The 17690-nt window shown below is 52.9% G+C and overlaps 2 protein-coding genes and 1 long non-coding RNA gene across 10 annotated transcripts in view; 2 read left to right on the forward strand and 1 right to left on the reverse strand.

Moving 5' to 3' along the window:
• LOC128825815 (uncharacterized) overlaps positions 1 to 4396 on the forward strand; it is a 32076-nt gene extending 27680 nt beyond the window's left edge. Inside the window, exons 2-3 of the long non-coding RNA XR_008442740.1 lie at positions 2978 to 3133; positions 4309 to 4396. This is a non-coding gene — a long non-coding RNA (uncharacterized LOC128825815). The remainder of the gene's footprint in view (positions 1 to 2977; positions 3134 to 4308) is intronic.
• A 1343-nt stretch (positions 4397 to 5739) lies between these two features.
• On the reverse strand, positions 5740 to 7719 carry LOC128825810 (uncharacterized). Its single transcript, XM_054008611.1, has 3 exons — positions 7153 to 7719; positions 6490 to 6957; positions 5740 to 6333 (listed from the first exon to the last, which is right to left on the reverse strand). The coding sequence occupies exons 1-3, from the start codon at positions 7717 to 7719 to the stop codon at positions 5740 to 5742; spliced, it is 1629 nt and encodes a 542-aa protein (XP_053864586.1).
• An 8092-nt stretch (positions 7720 to 15811) lies between these two features.
• Positions 15812 to 17690, forward strand: part of LOC128825723 (claudin-4-like) — a 35436-nt gene continuing 33557 nt past the window's right edge. For 6 of the 8 annotated variants that reach the window (XM_054008474.1, XM_054008479.1, XM_054008475.1 and 3 more), the window contains exon 1: positions 15812 to 15869. The gene's annotated coding sequence lies outside the window, so the exon portion shown is untranslated. The remainder of the gene's footprint in view (positions 15870 to 17690) is intronic. The other 2 variants (XM_054008472.1, XM_054008478.1) reach the window with 2 other exon arrangements.

Raw genomic sequence — 17690 nt, forward strand, 5'->3', positions numbered from 1 at the left:
ACAGCATATTATCATATTTCAAACATATTACATAGAATCATAGACTCATAGAAGATTAAGGTTCATAGAATCATAGCAGGTTGGAAGAGACCTCAGGAGGTATCTAGTCCAACCCCCTGCTCAAAGCAGGACCAACCCCAACTAAATCATCCCAGCCAGGGCCTGTCAAGCCGGGCCTTAAAAACCTCTAAGGATGGAGATTCCACCACCTCCCTAAGTAACCCATTCCAGTGCTTCACCACCCTCCTAGTGAAATAGTTTTTCCTAATATCCAACCTAGACCTCCCTCACTGCAACTTGAGACCATTGCTCCTTGTTCTGTCATCTGCCACCACTGAGAACAGCTGAGCTCCATCCTCTTTGAAACACCCCTTCAGGTAGCTGAAGGCTGCTATCAAATCCCCCCTCACTCTTCTCTTCTGCAGAATAAATAAGCCCAGTTCCCTCAGCTTCTCCTTGTAAGTCATGTGCCCCAACCCCCTAATCATTTTTGTTGCCCTCCGCTGGACTCTCTCCAATTTGTCCACATCCCTTCTGTAGTGGGGGGACCAAAACTGGACACAATACTCCAGGTGTGGCCTCACCAGTACCGAATAGAGGGGAATGATCACGTCCCTTGATCTGCTGGCCACACTCCTACTATTGTAGCCCAATATGGCGTTGACCTTCTTGGCAACAAGGGCACACACTGCTGACTCATATCCAGCTTCTCATTCACTGCAATCCCCAGGTCCTTTTCTGCAGAACTGCTGCTTAGCCAGTTGGTCCCCAGCCTGTAGCGGTGCATGGGATTCTTCCATCCTAAGTGCAGGACTCTGCACCTGTCCTTGTTGAACCTCATCAGATTTCTTTTGGCCCAATCCTCTAATTTGTCTAGGTCACTCTGGATCCTATCCCTACCCTCCAGCGTATCTACCACTCCTCCCAGTTTAGTGTCAACTATGAACTTGCTAAGGATGCAATTCATCCCATCATCCAGATCATTAATAAAGATGTTGAACAAAACTGGCCCCAGGACCGACCCCTGGGGCACTCTGCTTGATATTGGCTGCCAACTAGACATTGAGTCATTGATCACTACCTGTTGAGCCTGACGATCAAGCCAGCTTTCTATCCACCTTACAGTTCATTCATCCAATCCATATTTCTTTAACTCGCTGGCAAGAATACTGTGGGAGACTATCAAAATCTTTGCTAAAGTCAAGATATATCACGTCCACCGCTTTCCCCATATCCACAGAGCCAGTTATCTCATCATAGAAGGCAATCAAGTTGGTCAGGCAGGACTTGCCCTTGGTTAACTGTTCCTGGTCACCTTCCTCTCCTCCAAGTTCTTCAAAATGGATTCCTTGCAATCCTTGGATGCACAAACAAGGGAACATAAGACCAATAGTCCTTCTAGCCCAGTATCCTTTCTCCTGACAGTGGCCAATGCCAGATGCTTCAACGGGAATGAACAGAATAGAACTATTATCAAGTGATCCATCCCGTCATCCAGTCCCAGCGTCTAGCAGTCAGAGGTTTAGGGCCACCCGGAGCAGGGGGTGGTGTCCCTGATCATCTTGGCTAATAGCAATTGATGGACCTATCCTCCAGGAACGTATGTAATTATTTTGTGAATCCTGTTATACTTTTCACTTTCATAACATCCCCAGGCAACAACTTCCACAGGTTAACTGTGCATTGTGTGAAGAAATACTTCCTATTGTTTGTTTTAAAGCTGCTGCCTATTAATTTCATTGGGTGACCCCTGGTTTTTTCCACATCATGATTTTGTAGACTTCTATCATATCCTAAGTTCCCTCTAAGCTGTGCAGGAAAAGGCTCATTACTGCTGATCACCTGTTAACAAAGGCCAAGATCAAAGGCCGCAATGTGTAAAAGAATGGCTGAGCTGCCAAGTCTCGGGGTTCTGGTTCTGGACCTAAGATGGATGAACTTGTAAACACTTAAAACAGATAAAATCTGTGGTTTAAAGGGCTAAAATCTATCAGAGCCTGAGGCTGGAGCTGGGGGTGACCTCTGGTAAGCTTATTAGTATGTGCGTAGTTTCTTTTATTGTTTTAATACGTTTTCTCTGTAATGCTTTCACCGTATGAATAAATGTGCTTGCTTAGAAGGAGCTGCGTGATACTTATAACTGCAGGCAGTAAATTGGTCAGAGCTCTAGGAGAGAAAGCAAAACACAGGCACTGGCTTTTTAGGCAGTCTGCCTTGCTGTAGACAGGGGTGGCTCTATGTTTTTTGCCACCCCAAGCACGGCAGTCAGGTGGCCTTCAGCGGCACACCTGCGGGTGGTCCGTGGTCATGCGGATTCGGCAGTGTTTCTGCAGGTGATCTGCCGGTCCTGCGCCAACGGCGTACCCGCCACCGAATTGCCGCCGAAACTGCGGGACCGGCGGACCTCCCGCAGGCATGCTGCCGAAGGCCACCTGACTGCTGCCCTCACAGCGACCGGCAGGCCGCCCCTTGCAGCTTGCCACCCCAGGCACGCACTTGCTGTGCTGGTGCCTGGAGCCCCCCCTGGCTGTAGATATCACAGTGTGAGGCACGTTTAAAATCCCTGGTCAGGAGTGAGTGAGACGTAGGTCTTGGCCCAGGAGAGGTGGTGGCACTGGTGGCCAGGAGCTGGAAGCCTAAAGTAGGTGCCCTTGGTGGACCATAGAGTGGGTACAGATGCAGTTGCCCTGAAACTGTGACATAGATGGTGGAAGAAGTGAATATGGGGTCTATGGCTGTGTGAACTGCATAAATGCCAACAGGTCTGAAAGCAAATACTGTAGAGGGAAAAAGCTCAGAGCAAAGTCTGAGTCTTTTTGGGAAAGAAATAGTGAAGACAGACAGGGAATAATGAGTTAAGAAGAGCTGGAGAAAAGTCAGACACTTGAGCTCTGAAGAGAAAGGCAGCTGCATACTGAGGAGTGGAAAAAGTTGACTTGCTGTATTCTGGTGATGAAAAGATTGTCCTGGTTTGCAGGGTGCATCCAGCCCACTGGCAGAGGGTCCAGCAGGTGGAGGAAATCTTGGAGCCAACTTCCTGGACAGAAGCAAGGAAGAGGCTGACAGAGTCAACACCCATGCTCCATCCAGATCAAATATATCACTGCAATGAGGATCGGGGTCAGATCTACAGGTAGATTAAGAGAGGATACAGCTGGAGAGTGTGACGGGTTGGATCACAGAAACCCCCTGGGAGCTGCCACCTGATGTGCAAGACTACTTCTACCCCTGCCTTCTCTGCCAGCTCAGGACTCTAGCACTCTGTCTTGCTGAGCCAGACACACCCGTCTGCTCCAACACAGACCCAGGGTCTGAATTACTTGCCCCAAGGCTGCAGGTTTACTTGAAATCAGTTCACAGAAGTGTGCTTGTCTTTAGCACTCAGATGCCCAACTCCAAATGGGGTCTAAACCCAAATAAATCCGTTTTACCCTGTATAAAACTTATACAGGGTAAACTCATAAATTGTTTGCCCTCTATACCACTGATAGAGAGATATGCACAGTTGTTTGCTCCCCCAGGTATTAATACATACTCTGAGTTAATTAATAAGTAAAAAGTGATTTTATTAAATACTGAAAGTAGGATTTAAATGGTTCCAAGTAGTAACAGACAGAACAAAGTAAGTCACCAAGCAAAATAAAATAAAATACGCAAATCTATGTCTAATCAAACTGAATACAGATAATTTCACCCTCAGAGATGCTTCAGTAAGTTTTTTCTCAGACTGGACACCTTCCAGGCCTGGGCTAAATTCTTTCCCCTGGTACAGCTCTTGTTCCAGCTCAGGTGGTAGCTAGGGGATTCTTCATGATGGCTCCTCTTCTTTCCTCTCTTTGTTCTGTTCCACCCCTTTATATATCTTTTGCATAAGGCGGGAACCCTTTGTCCCTCTGGGTTCCCACCCCCCCTCACTGGAAAAGCACCAGGTTAAAGATGGATTCCAGTTCAGGTGACATGATCACATGTCACTGCAAGACTGCATTGCCCACTGGCCAGCACACACATATACAGGAAGTCTCACAGGTAAAACAGAGACATCTACAGACAATGGTCCTGGTTAATGGGAGTCATCAAGATTCCAAACCACCATTAATGGTCCACACTTTGCATAATTTCAATAGGACCTCAGAGTTATATATCATATTTCTAGTTCCAGATACAAGAGTGATACATTTATACAAATCAGATGATCACACTCAGTAGATTCTAAGCTTTGTAATGATACCTCACAAGAGACCTTTTGCATGAAGCATATTCCAGTTACATTATATTCACACTCATTACCAGATTTTTATAAAACCATAGAGACTGCACAACATCTCAGAGAGAGACAGACTGTATCTGGAAACCCAGTGCCAGCAGCAGCACAAGAGAGCAGAGAAGAAACAGCGGCAGCATGAGAAGAGAGAGGAGAGGGAACCTCAATATCAGCTCAAGGTGGAGAGACTGCGCCAGCAAAACCATAATCCAGGGAGAAGTGACAGATATGGCAAGATCATGCAATCCCCTTGAAGACATTATTGTGTGTGTATCACTGTGGGACAGGAGTGTGGTAACCTCTTTAGGGTGACAGATGTGACAGATGTGAGACCGGGGAATTCCAACAGTGCCGGAGGAGTGTGGTCTTTCAGGACAGTAAGTGTGAAGTGGATTTCCTGGGGAATCGTTAGGGAGAGGTTATTGCAACCCAGCCTTTTGAAGCTATGCCCTGGGGAAAGGCTCAAGCCAGCGCTGTCAGGGCTTCCAGTTTCTCAACAGACCACCAAGTGGGCAGCTGGAGCTCTGGGCAGCCGCGTCAATTTTGTTTTGACAAGTCAAGATGGAATGTCATTTTGATTTTTCTAAATGAAAGTTTCAGCCCCCCCCCCAGTTCCATGGGAAATTCTGAAGCTGGGAGTTTTCTTTCCTATGCAGAATATATATTTTTTTAATTTAAGAATTTCATGCAGAACAGGAATTCCAGCCCAAACTCCAGTGCTCGCTTCTCCCAGCTGGAAGCTCTGTAGGACAGGCAGCCTGGGGAGCCCACAGTTATTTTAGTTTTGGTCTGTCCTCACAGGAGGTGCTGTGGGGAAAGGGGTAGGAGCATTGGCTGTGGGGGGAGCTCCCAGCTACTCCAGTCCCGGCCTCTCCCAGCAGGAGGTGCTGTACTGAATGGTGTAGCAGCACTGTTTTTTGCACAGAAGTGGAGTTTATTTCATATCTGGAGTTCTTTATCACATCTCACATTTAACTTGCTTTCCAAAACTAAGGCCGTTTATGTAAGATTACAGCCCTATCACCTTATATACACACAGATTGTTTCTTATCTGCCACCAGCCCAGTGTGCTCAGGGAGCAGTTGATTCCCTTTGCATCGCTGTGCAAAGTGCAGGCATGCTTCACGGGGCACGCTCCCCCCAGAAAACACTGGGACAAAGAAGAGGGGCAAAGATCAACAACCTGTCCTGAATGACAACTGGCCCCACTACTCCCTCTGTGCCTGCAGGCTCCTTCCTGGCAGCCCTGCGGTGAGTCAGTGCACGCTGGCTGTGCAGACCGCAGGGCAATGGGATTTATAGCTGCTCCTCTCCAGGAGATAAATAGGTTTCCATTCTGGTCCCCTTGTTTTTATTTTGTCCTTGAGCTTAACCGATGCAGATAATCTGCATAATCTCAGCCAGAGGCACTGCCCGGTGAGCCCCACAGCTGTAACTTTGTGGCAGGAATTCAAATGTCTGAAAGGCCAAAACTATGGCTACGTCGACACTACACAGCTTTTAGCGACAGGGCTGTGTTGACACACGCGCAGTGGAGCCACTGTTTGTCGGCTCTCCTGCCAACAAAAAACTTCTACCCCCCAACGAGCGGCATTTGCATTGTCGGCAGGAAAGCACTCCTGGGGCGGCAAGCTGCGTGGGGAGGCCTGCCGGTCGCTGTGAGGGCGGCAGTCAGGCTGCTTTCGGCGGCATGCCTGCGGGAGGTCCGCCGGTCCCGCGGATTCGGCGGCGGGTACGCTGAAGCTGCGGGACTGGCGGATCTCCCGCAGACATGCCGCCAAATCCACGGGACCGGGGACCTCCCGCAGGCATGCCTCCCAATCCACGGGACCGGGGACCTCCCGCAGGCATGCCTCCCAATCCACGGGACCGGGGACCTCCCGCAGGCATGCCGCCAAATCCACGGGACCGGGGACCTCCCGCAGGCATGCCGCCAAATCCACGGGACCGGGGACCTCCCGCAGGCATGCCGCCAAATCCACGGGACCGGGGACCTCCCGCAGGCGTGCCGCCAAATCCACGGGACCGGGGACCTCCCGCAGGCGTGCCGCCAAATCCACGGGACCGGGGACCTCCCGCAGGCGTGCCGCCAAACCCACGGGACCGGGGACCTCCCGCAGGCGTGCCGCCAAACCCACGGGACCGGGGACCTCCCGCAGGCGTGCCGCCAAACCCACGGGACCGGGGACCTCCCGCAGGCGTGCCGCCAAACCCACGGGACCGGGGACCTCCCGCAGGCGTGCCGCCAAATCCACGGGACCGGGGACCTCCCGCAGGCGTGCCGCCAAATCCACGGGACCGGGGACCTCCCGCAGGCGTGCCGCCAAATCCACGGGACCGGGGACCTCCCGCAGGCGTGCCGCCAAATCCACGGGACCGGGGACCTCCCGCAGGCGTGCCGCCAAATCCACGGGACCGGGGACCTCCCGCAGGCGTGCCGCCAAATCCACGGGACCGGGGACCTCCCGCAGGCGTGCCGCCAAATCCACGGGACCGGGGACCTCCCGCAGGCGTGCCGCCAAATCCACGGGACCGGGGACCTCCCGCAGGCGTGCCGCCAAATCCACGGGACCGGGGACCTCCCGCAGGCGTGCCGCCAAATCCACGGGACCGGGGACCTCCCGCAGGCGTGCCGCCAAATCCACGGGACCGGGGACCTCCCGCAGGCGTGCCGCCAAATCCACGGGACCGGGGACCTCCCGCAGGCGTGCCGCCAAACCCACGGGACCGGGGACCTCCCGCAGGCGTGCCGCCAAACCCACGGGACCGGGGACCTCCCGCAGGCGTGCCGCCAAACCCACGGGACCGGGGACCTCCCGCAGGCGTGCCGCCAAACCCACGGGACCGGGGACCTCCCGCAGGCGTGCCGCCAAACCCACGGGACCGGGGACCTCCCGCAGGCGTGCCGCCAAATCCACGGGACCGGGGACCTCCCGCAGGCGTGCCGCCAAATCCACGGGACCGGGGACCTCCCGCAGGCGTGCCGCCAAATCCACGGGACCGGGGACCTCCCGCAGGCGTGCCGCCAAATCCACGGGACCGGGGACCTCCCGCAGGCGTGCCGCCAAATCCACGGGACCGGGGACCTCCCGCAGGTGTGCCGCCAAATCCACGGGACCGGGGACCTCCCGCAGACGTGCCGCCGAAGGCCACCTGCCTGCCGTGCTTGGGGAGGCAAAAAAGCTGGAGTCGCCCCTGCTCACTGCCTCATTCGCAGAGTTGGCCAATCTCAAACCTGGGGTATGTGTCTGTATGCAGGAACCACACGCCCCCTCTCCTGCCAACAAGAAGGCGATGGAATCAGGCTTCCCTCGGGCCAGAACTCTGCAGATCTGCTCTGCAGGATGAGCTGCCGGGTTCGTACTGAGCTTCATGCCCTGGTGCAGGCAGTGAGCACTGACCACTGTGCCCACTGTACCCACAGTTTGCAGGAGTTTATCAGCCAGGCTTCTGCACATCCAGTGACTCCAGCTCCCTGTCTGCTGAGGAGCAAGGCCACCTGCTGAGACTCTTTGAAGCTGTCTCCTGCACGGTGTGGGTGACCCCTACAGTTCTGTCTATCTAGGCACTTCCAGTGTCCCAATCACCATAGTATCTAGGCAGAGTAACGGTCCCCACATCTGGAAACAGGAGGGCACACTGAGCTGGGGGTCTGCATGCTTTTCTTTTTTTGCATGGGCAAAGGGGTCCAGGAGAGCTGGCTGGATTTTAAAGAATCCTTATTGCGGTTGCAGGAACAAACCATCCCGATGTGTAGAAAGAATAGTAAATATGGCAGGCGACCAGCTTGGCTTAACAGTGAAATCTTTGCTGATCTTAAACGCAAAAAAGAGGCTTATAAGAAGTGGAAGATTGGACAAATGACCAGGGAGGAGTATAAAAATATTGCTCAGGCGTGCAGGAGTGAAATCAGGAAGGCTAAATCACACTTGGAGTTGCAGCTAGCAAGAGATGTTAAGAGTAACAAGAAGGGTTTCTTCAGGTATGTTAGCAACAAGAAGAAAGTCAAGGAAAGTGTGGGCCCCTTACTGAATGAGGGAGGCAACCTAGTGACAGAGGATGTGGAAAAAGCTAATGTACTCAATGATTTTTTTGCCTCTGTCTTCACGAACAAGGTCAGCTCCCAGATTGCTGCACTGGGCAGTACAGCATGGGGAGAAGGTGACCAGCCCTCTGTGGAGAAAGAAGTGGTTCGGGACTATTTAGAAAAACTGGACGTGCACAAGTCCATGGGGACGGATGCGCTGCATCCGAGGGTGCTAAAGGAGTTGGCGGATGAGATTGCAGAGCCATTAGCCATTATTTCTGAAAACTCATGGCGATCGGGGGAGGTCCCAGATGACTGGAAAAAGGCTAATGTAGTGCCCATCTTTAAAAAAGGGAAGAAGGAGGTTCCGGGGAACTACAGGCCAGTCAGCCTCACCTCAGTCCCTGGAAAAATCATGGAGCAGGTCCTCAAGGAATCAATTATGAAACATTTAGAGGAGAGGAAAGTGATCAGGAACAGTCAGCATGGATTCACCAAGGGGAAGTCGTGCCTGACTAACCTAATTGCCTTCTATGATGAGATAACTGGCTCTGTGGATGAGGGGAAAGCAGTGGATGTGTTATTCCTTGACTTTAGCAAAGCTTTTGATACAGTCTCCCACAGTATTCTTGCCGTCAAGTTAAAGAAGTATGGGCTGGATGAATGGACTGTAAGGTGGATAGAAAGCTAGCTAGATCGTCGGGCTCAACGGGTAGTGATCAATGGCTCCATGTCTAGTTGGCAGCTGGTTTCTAAGCGGAGTGCCCCAAGGGTCGGTCCTGGGGCCAGTTTTGTTTAATATCTTTATTAATGATCTGGAGGATGGTGTGGACTGCACTCTCAGCAAGTTTGCAGATGACACTAAACTAGGAGGCGTGGTAGATACACTAGAGGATAGGGATCGGATACAGAGGGACCTAGACAAATTAGAGGATTGGGCCAAAAAAAACCTGATGAGGTTCAACAAGGACAAATGCAGAGTCCTGCACTTAGGACGGAAGAATCCCATGCACTGCTACAGACTAGGGTCCGAATGGCTAGGTAGCAGTTCTGCAGAAAAGGACCTAGGGACGAGAAGCTGGATATGAGTCAACAGTGTGCTCTTGTTGCCAAGAAGGCTAACGGCATTTTGGGCTGTATAAGTAGGGGCATTGCCAGCAGATCGAGGAACGTGATCGTTCCCCTTTATTCGACATTGGTGAGGCCTCATCTGGAATACTGTGTCCAGTTTTGGGCCCCACACTACAAGAAGGATGGGGAAAAATTGGAAAGAGTCCAGCGGAGGGCAGCAAAAATGATTAGGGGTCTGGAGCACATGACTTATGAGGAGAGGCTGAGGGAACTGGGATTGTTTAGTCTCCAGAAGAGAAGAATGAGGGGGGATTTGATAGCAGCCTTCAACTACCTGAAGGGGGGTTCCAAAGAGGATGGAGCTTGGCTGTTCTCAGTGGTGGCAGATGACAGAACAAGGAGCAATGGTCTCAAGTTGCAGTGGGGAGGTCCAGGTTGGATATTAGGAAAGACTATTTCACTAGGAGGGTGGTGAAACACTGGAATGCGTTACCTAGGGAGGTGGTGGAGTCTCCTTCCTTGGAGGTTTTTAAGGCCCGGCTTGACAAAGCCCCGGCTGGGATGATTTAGCTGGGGATTAGTCCTGCTTTGAGCAGGGGGTTGGACTAGATGACCTCTTGAGGTCCCTTCCAACTCTGATATTCTATGATTCTGGCTCCTGCACGGGCAGCTGCTCCCTGGATCCTGAAAACCACCTTTACAAAAGGTATTTTATGGGCAAGGAAACCAAATCAGAAGGGGACAGATTTGCATTTGCTCAGAGTCAGCATCCACCAGGCACCCAACAGCCTCATTCCAGAGGTAGAACGACCCTCTTTGGGTCTGACAAGGTGGGGGAGGGAATATCTTTTATTGGGCCAACTCTGATGGTGGGAGACAAACTGTCTATTTTACCCAGAGCTCTTCTTCAGGTCTCTCAGCCTGTCCGTCTCTCACCACACTCTCGCTCTTGCTCACAAACACACTCCGTCAGGCTCAAACTCCATGATGCTGGGTGCTGTACCAACACAGACGCAGTCTAATCTAGTCTGAGCTAATCAATGGTGTCTCTAAGAATCTTTACCATCTAAGAGCTTCTGCCCCAAAAGGAGTCATACAGCCATAGAGTTTAAGGCCAGAAGGAACCACTAGATCAAGGGTGGGCAAACTTTTTGGCCCAAGGGCCACATCTGGGTGGGGAAATCGCATGCAGGGCCCTGGAGGAGGGGGCAGGGGCTCCACGCACTGCCCTCACCTGCAAGTACCTCCCCTGAAGCTCCCATTGGCTGTGGTTCCCCGTTCCCAGCCAATGGGAGCTGCGGAGGGGGGGAGGGTGGTGCCTGCAGGCGAGAGCAGCGTGCGGAGCCCTCTGCCCCCGCCCCCGCCAGGGGCCACAGGGACATGGTGCTGGCCACTTCTGGGAGCAGCATGGGGCCCTCGGTGCCACTGGGGTGGCAATCCTGCGGGCCGGATCCAAAGCCCTGATGGGCCGGATCTGGCCCGTGGGTCATAATTTGCCCACCCCTGCACTAGATCATCCGGTCTGATCTCCTGTTAGACGGTCCAGTGGGCATCTCTCTGACGTTATCTAGTCTTGGGTTATTAGCTCTCCAGGGCAGGGACTGTCTCTTCAAATATGTTTGTGCACCATCTGGGCAATGTCCTGGTTATACCTTTGGGTGCTACTACAATCAACAACTATTAACGCTCTATCTGGGAGCAGATCTGACTCCATGGATGCATGTTTCCTGGCATTGTCACGGTGCAGTTTTGTGGCATGCGAGAATGCAGGGACAGGCTCAATCAGAGGAGTTTGCTGTGGAAGGCAGTAACCTGACTGCCTTGCTCTGCTGCAAAGTCAAGAGCAATCTCCATTTGAAATGTTGCCAGCAGGGTGGATAAAAATCAATGATATTTTTTTTTAATAAAAAAAATCAGATTTTTTTTATTTAAATCAGATTTTTTTAGATAAAATGCTTTTTGAGGAGAAAACCTATCTAAAGATAGTTTTAATTAAGATACATTATAGCTCAAAGATATCTCATCATAGAATAGGGATTATAAATTCTAATTCTATAGTATGAGACAATATATTCATGTAATGTTTAAGAAAAGTTTTGTAAATGAGTTCCAATAGTTCATGGATTAGAGACCCAATCTTATGGGATTCCAGGGGCTTCTGTAGAGATTATTTAGGTTAATCTTTCTATCTACCCAATGGGACTTAGTGCTCAGTCTAGAAGATGCCATCAGAGATGCTTAGTTTTGCAGTTCTCAAACTGTGAATTTATGTCTCCAGAGGTAACATGCTTGTTAACAGAAAAATGTTTTTAAATAAATAATATATAGAGGTGAGAAATAACAGACCTCAACCCTATTGTCGCTCTGCAAATTTGTGTACAGAGAGTCAATCCCTTACCTCTCTCTAAAAGTGCAAAGTTTCAAAAAGTTCAATGAACAGAAGAATGTTGGGGGTGGAATAGATCTGGACAAGGAGAAGAAGTCTGGAGATAAATGTGAGAAGGGAGGGACAGGCAGTAGAAACAAAACTGAAACTGTTTGAACAGCATATTCCAGAAGTCTTGAGGTCTTTCTGAATGTAACCTTCATTGATTGAGATCTACCATACCGTTCTCTCACTAGAGGGGAAAACCTATAATGGCAGCAGGCTGTAAAAGAGACCCAATTTGGGAATATTTTACTGAAGTTCCTCTACCTGTGGGTGAGACAGGCATGCTTGCAAAATGCAAACAGTGCAACAAAGAAATGCAAGGCCTGGTTGCCCGAATGAAACAACATCACGAGGAGTGTTTGTTCTAAGGAGGAAGCTGCGTTGAAGATGCTGAAAGGAACATCTCTGAACATGCAGGATCTTCAGGTTGGTAACAACCAACAAGAATGCACTTTTATGTAGAAATCCATGATTAAACCGAGTCTTCCTGACTAGTGATTTAAATCAAACTGATTTAAATCAAATCCACCCTGGTTCCCAGCCTGCCACACCCATGCTGTCGAACTAGGGCCCAGGCCTTGTCTCGCATGCATGAAGAGCCGGGACGGTACACCTGGCCAGGGCTGGGCTGTGCTGTGCAAAATCCGATGGGACAAGCCAGAGTGGGCCAGAGCAGCCAGCTTCCAAGAAGCCAGCCACGCAGCACTGCAGCGTTCCATACTGTGGGGGTTCTTGGCTGGGTTACCCTTTGCACTAGAGGTATTCCCAGTTCTCCACACAGTGCGCGTGTGGGTGGGCTGTGTTACTCTGCCTTGGGCAACATGCCGGCAGTATTGCTAACACTTGCAAAGGGATCATGATCCACAGGATTTTGGTGCCTGTCAGGACAGGAGAAGTTCCTCTGTTCCTGTGATTTCGAGGGTAGGCATGCAGGCAGAGCTCTGAGGACCCAGATCTGCCCAGCCACTGAGCCTTCACCTGTAGATCAGCTTAGCGGAGAGAGGGTCAGGGCAGCAGGGAGTGGGGGAGAAGTTGAGGAATTGTTGCTGTTGGGATCTGGGCAGAAAAGAAGCCCTGGAGCAGCAGGAGGAAAGAAGAAATAAAATAAAAAATAATTACTTGCAGCTATTAGGACAATTGAAATGGGATTTTTATAAAAAACTAAATCATGATACTGTCTCAGATGACCTCATTAAAAAAAACAAGGGAAATACAACCTAGATGGAGCTACTATAAGGTAGGTGAACAACTGGTTGGCAAATCGTTCCCAGAGAGTAGTTATGAGTGGTTCACAGTCAAGTTGGAAGGGCATAACGAGTGGGGTCCTGCAGGGATCAGTTCTGGGTCTGGTTCTGTTCAATATCTTCATCAATCATTTAGATGATGGCATAGAGAGCACATTTATAAAATTTGCGGATGATACCACGCTGGGAGGATTGACAGCACTTTGGAAGACAAGATTAAAATTCAAAATGATCTGGACAAACTGGAGAAATGGTCTGAAATTCAATAAGGACAAATGCAAAGTACTCCACTAAGGAAGGAACAATCAGTTGCACACATCCAAAATGGGAAATGACTGCCTACGAAGGAGTACTGCAGAAAGGGATCTGGGGGTCATAGTGGATCACAAACTAAATATGAGTCAACAGTATAACACCGTTGGCAGAAAAAGCAAACATCATTCTGAGATGTATTAGCAGGAGTGTTGTAAGCAAGACACAGGAAGTAATTCTTCCGCTCTACTCCACGCTGATTAGGCCTCAACTAGAGTATTGTGTCTAGTTCTGGGTGCCACATTTCAGGAAAGATGTGGAGAAATTGGAGAAAGTCCAGAGAAGAACAACAAAAATGATTAAAGGTCTAGAAAACATGACCTGTGAGGGAAGATTGAAAAAATTGGATTTGTTTAGTCTGGAGAAGAGAAGACTGAGAGGGGACATAACAGTTTTCAAGTACATAAAAGGTTGTTACAAGGAGGAGGGAGAAAAATTGTTCTCATTGTTCTCTTGTTCAATTGTTCTCTGAGGATAGGACAAGAAGCAATGGGCTTAAATTGCAGCAAGGGAGGTTTAGGTTGGACATTAGGAAAAACTTTCTAACTGTCAGGCTCGCTAACCACTGGAATAAATTGCCCAGGGAGGTTGTGGAATCTCCATTATTGGAGGTTTTTAAGAGCAGGTTGGACAAACATCTGTCAGGGATGGTTTAGATAATACTTAGTCCTGCCTTGAGTGCAGGGAACTGAACTAGATGACCTCTCGAGGTCCCTTCCAGTCCGATGATTGTATGTATTGTAACTGCAAAGTCATTTATCTGTCAATATAGTTAGTAAAATGAGAAGAAAGGCAAATGATTTTATGGTTTCACAGTAGTGAAGGTAAGTGGAGTCCCGCATGCGCAGCCAGAGAGTGACGTGTTTTGTGAGCATTAAAGATTGTCTTTTCGACCTGCAATTCTCACACGCACACACTGGCAGAGAACTACAGGGGAGTTAAGGAGTCAAAAGACAGACTGAAAAGAATGATGTGGGGGGCCTGAGTCATGATTGTTGAGGTTTTGAAGCTGACAGCCATGTGCCCATGTACCCCAGAGGGGCTGCAGGGGAAAGGTGGCTCAGGCCACCTGAACCAAATTCTTTCTGACATAGAATCCCAGAAAGGTGGGGCTGGAAGGGACCCGGGGACATTCCTGGCAGCTGTTTGGCCTGTTCTTAAAAACCTCCAGTGGGGGCGATTCCAGGACCCTGCTTGGAAGTCTGTTCCAGAGCTTGACTCCCTTGGGGGGGGGGGCGTAGTGGGAGATTGGGGGAGCGGGGGGGGTAGTGTTGCCAATTTTGATTGGGTGTATTCCTGGGGCTTCATTACATGACATAATCTTCAATGAAAGATTAATCTTTAACTCCTGGAGACTCCAGGACAATCGGGGGGGGGGGCACCGGGAGCCCAGCGCTGGAGGGGTGCAGTGCAGGGAGGGGGAATGGCTGGAGCCTGCGCCTCTTGTTGGCCGGACTCGGCGGGGCCTCGCGGGGAGGCTTGCGGCTGCCTGGCCCAGCCGAGCTCCCGGAGGGACTTCCCCGCAGGGCCACAGAAACTGCCGGGAAGGAAGCGGCTGCCGGGTGCGGGTGACTCAGCAGCCCTGGGAGTCCCGATGTCGGGACCTATGTCCCCGTGAGTCAGGGCCACGCACGGGAGCAGGTATCGGCTCCGCAACCGAGAGTCCGGCCCACGTCACGGAGACGCAGCCCCCGCACTGCCCGCCCCCCCAGTCAGCTCCTCCGCACCCCCACCCCCCAGTCAGCTCCTCCGCCCCCCCCCGCACTGACCGCCCCCCCAGTCAGCTCCTCCGCCCCCCCACCCTCCAGTCAGCTCCTCCGCACCCCCCCTCCCCGCCCGCTCCTCCGCATCCCCCCCGCACCCCCCCTTCCCGCCCGCTCCTCCGCCCCCCCCGCCCCCCAGTCAGCTCCTCCGCACCCCCCCGCCCCGCACTGCCCGTCCCGCTCCTCCGCATCCTGCCCGCCCCTCCCCGCCCGCTCCTCCGCATCCCCCACCACACTGCCCGCCCCCCAGTCAGCTCCTCCGTCCCCACCTTCCCGCCCACACCTCCGCACCCCGTCGCCCCCCCGTCAGCTCATCCGCACCCCCCCCACCCCGCACTGCCCGTCCCGCTCCTCCTCACCCCCCCCGCACTGGCCGCCCCCCCATCAGCTCCTCCGCACCCCCCCGCCCCGCACTGCCCGTCCCCCTCCTCCGCACCCCTCCCCATCAGCTCCTCCGCATCCCCCCCGCACTGCCCGGCCCCTCCACCAGCTGCCCCCCCGCACTGCCCCCCGCCGCCGCAACCCCGTCTGGCCAGTTCCCGCACCCCCAGTCAGCCCCGCCCCCACCGGGCCGGGGTCGATCTGCTCGGGGGTCCCCGCCGGCGCCCCTGCCCGCTCCTCCCCGCCTCTCCTGGGCGCCCAATCCCGGCCGCGGAGGCCGCTCCCCCCGCTCCCCTCCCAGCCGCACCTGCGGCCGGGAGCCCCTAGCCCGCAGCCGCCGCCCGGAGCGCTCAGCCGCTAGCCGCGGACCCAGGTCCCGGTGAGTGACCGGAGCGTGACCCGCCGCGACCCGCCCCTACCAGCCCCAGCGCCTGCCCTGGGGCTCCCGGACTGGCCAGCTGGGGTGCCCGCCTGGCACCTCGGTGCCCCATGGGGGGCTAGGGAGGGGCTGGCTGTCCCGTCTGGGACCTCGGTGCCCCATGGCTGGCTGTCCTGTCTGGGACCTCGGTGCCCCATGGGGGGCTAGGGAGGGGCTGGCTGTCCTGTCTGGGACCTTGGTGCCCCATAGGGGGGATAGGGAGGGGCTGGCTCTCCAGTCTGGGACCTCGGTGCCCCATGGGGGGGCTAGGGAGGGGCTGGCTGTCCCGTCTGGGACCTCGGTGCCCCATAGGGGGGATAGGGAGGGGCTGGCTCTCCAGTCTGGGACTCCCCCTCACATGGCTGTTGCAGTCCCCTGTCCCAAACTCCTGAACTGCTCTTTGCCACGTTTGTTGGCTCTGTCCTGTTTGGGGTTGTGTTGCTTAGCTGCACAGCTGGCCCCGTCACCGGCAGGCCTGGGCGAGCGGGGACACAGCTTGTTTTCCGGCTGTTGTTACCTGCAGTCGACCAATAATATTTATCTGGCGCTATCCCATGGACCCCCCTCTGCCCAGGGCCCTGTGATGGGCAGTGGGAAGCTGTGTCAAACCCACCCATGGGAAGGACAGAGAAACCTAAAAGTCACTGGGCAAGATGTTCAAAATGGGTGTCTACACGTAGGCATCTACATCTCTGCATAGCCCCCCGATACACTTGGTTTGACCCAGCTCCGGTCCAAGGCTGTCCCTTGACATGGGTGGGAATCCCACCAGTTCCTTGAACTCACTTTCATCTCCTCTGTCTCTAGGATTTTATACTGTGCGCATTGTCATGGGAACCAAGTGCCTGGGGCTGAGCATAGAGATCAGCCCCACGGGGGGTGGGAAGGCAAATTCATGCACGTCTGGAAAGCACCCAGAGATCCTGGGATGGAAGGTGTCAGCATTAAGTCATTAGTATACTTGTTATATGGGGAAAGAGGGACATTGAGTCAGTTAGGGCCTGAAGGGAAAGGAGGAGAATGGGATAATGGAGGCAGAGTGCTAGATTCACAAAGGGATTTAGGCACGTAACTGCCACTTTAGGCACCGAAGTCCAAAATTCAGATCCTCAAACAGCTGCCACCTGATCTGCAGGTGTCTAGGTCTCCCCTTACGTCTCTGCCAGAGGCTGTCCGCTCAGCTCCTAGATCCTCAAGCCAGGTGTTCCCCTGCTTATCATGCCTGCCGGGCCCCATGGGAAACAACCAAGGGGGAGATGGCCGTGCCCCCATAGACTCAAGTGGCCAGTGGTTAGAGCATTCACACAGGACATGGGAGACCCCAGTGCAAGTAAACTCACGGCTCCCCACCCCAAGCACTGAGCTACAGTCATGCTCACCTCACGCTCTCTTTTTGATCCAGTGAATCTGTAAGTATTTTAAATACAGCCGGACAGATTGGGAGGTCGCTCTGCCTGGCGGTTCAGGCACTCCCTGGGGAGACAGGCGAGCTGCTCCCAATCAGGTTGAGTGGGGATTTGAACTTGGGTCTCCTGTATTCTGGGTAAATGCTGTGACCCGGGGAAGGGGGAATGCTGCCTCCTCCTTAGTTTTTCCTGAAAAAAGGCTGACCTGGTTCAGCCCTGGACTCACAGCTGCCTAACTCGCATCCTCGGCATTTCCTGCTGGTCCCTTGGGCGGCTCCTCACTCAGCTTCTGTGAGTGTCTCACTTTCCCCAGGCAGTGTATAGGGAGCCTGGGGGCCTACCTCGTGGGTACAGGGTGCCTAGACATTAAGTGCTG

Source organism: Malaclemys terrapin, chromosome 18 (assembly GCF_027887155.1).
Source record: "Malaclemys terrapin pileata isolate rMalTer1 chromosome 18, rMalTer1.hap1, whole genome shotgun sequence".
NCBI lineage: Eukaryota > Metazoa > Chordata > Testudines > Emydidae > Malaclemys > Malaclemys terrapin.

Excerpts from the sequence above, each read along its gene's own strand:
- LOC128825810 (XM_054008611.1), bottom strand. The coding sequence starts at position 7,719 with ATGTGCAGAAGCCTGGCTGATAAACTCCTGCAAACTGTGGGTACAGTG. Across the intron at positions 6,958-7,152 it reads TGGCGGCACGCCTGCGGGAG|GTCCCCGGTCCCGTGGATTT; the intron begins GTCCCCGGTCCC and ends CGCCTGCGGGAG. Across the intron at positions 6,334-6,489 it reads TGGCGGCACGCCTGCGGGAG|GTCCCCGGTCCCGTGGATTT; the intron begins GTCCCCGGTCCC and ends CGCCTGCGGGAG.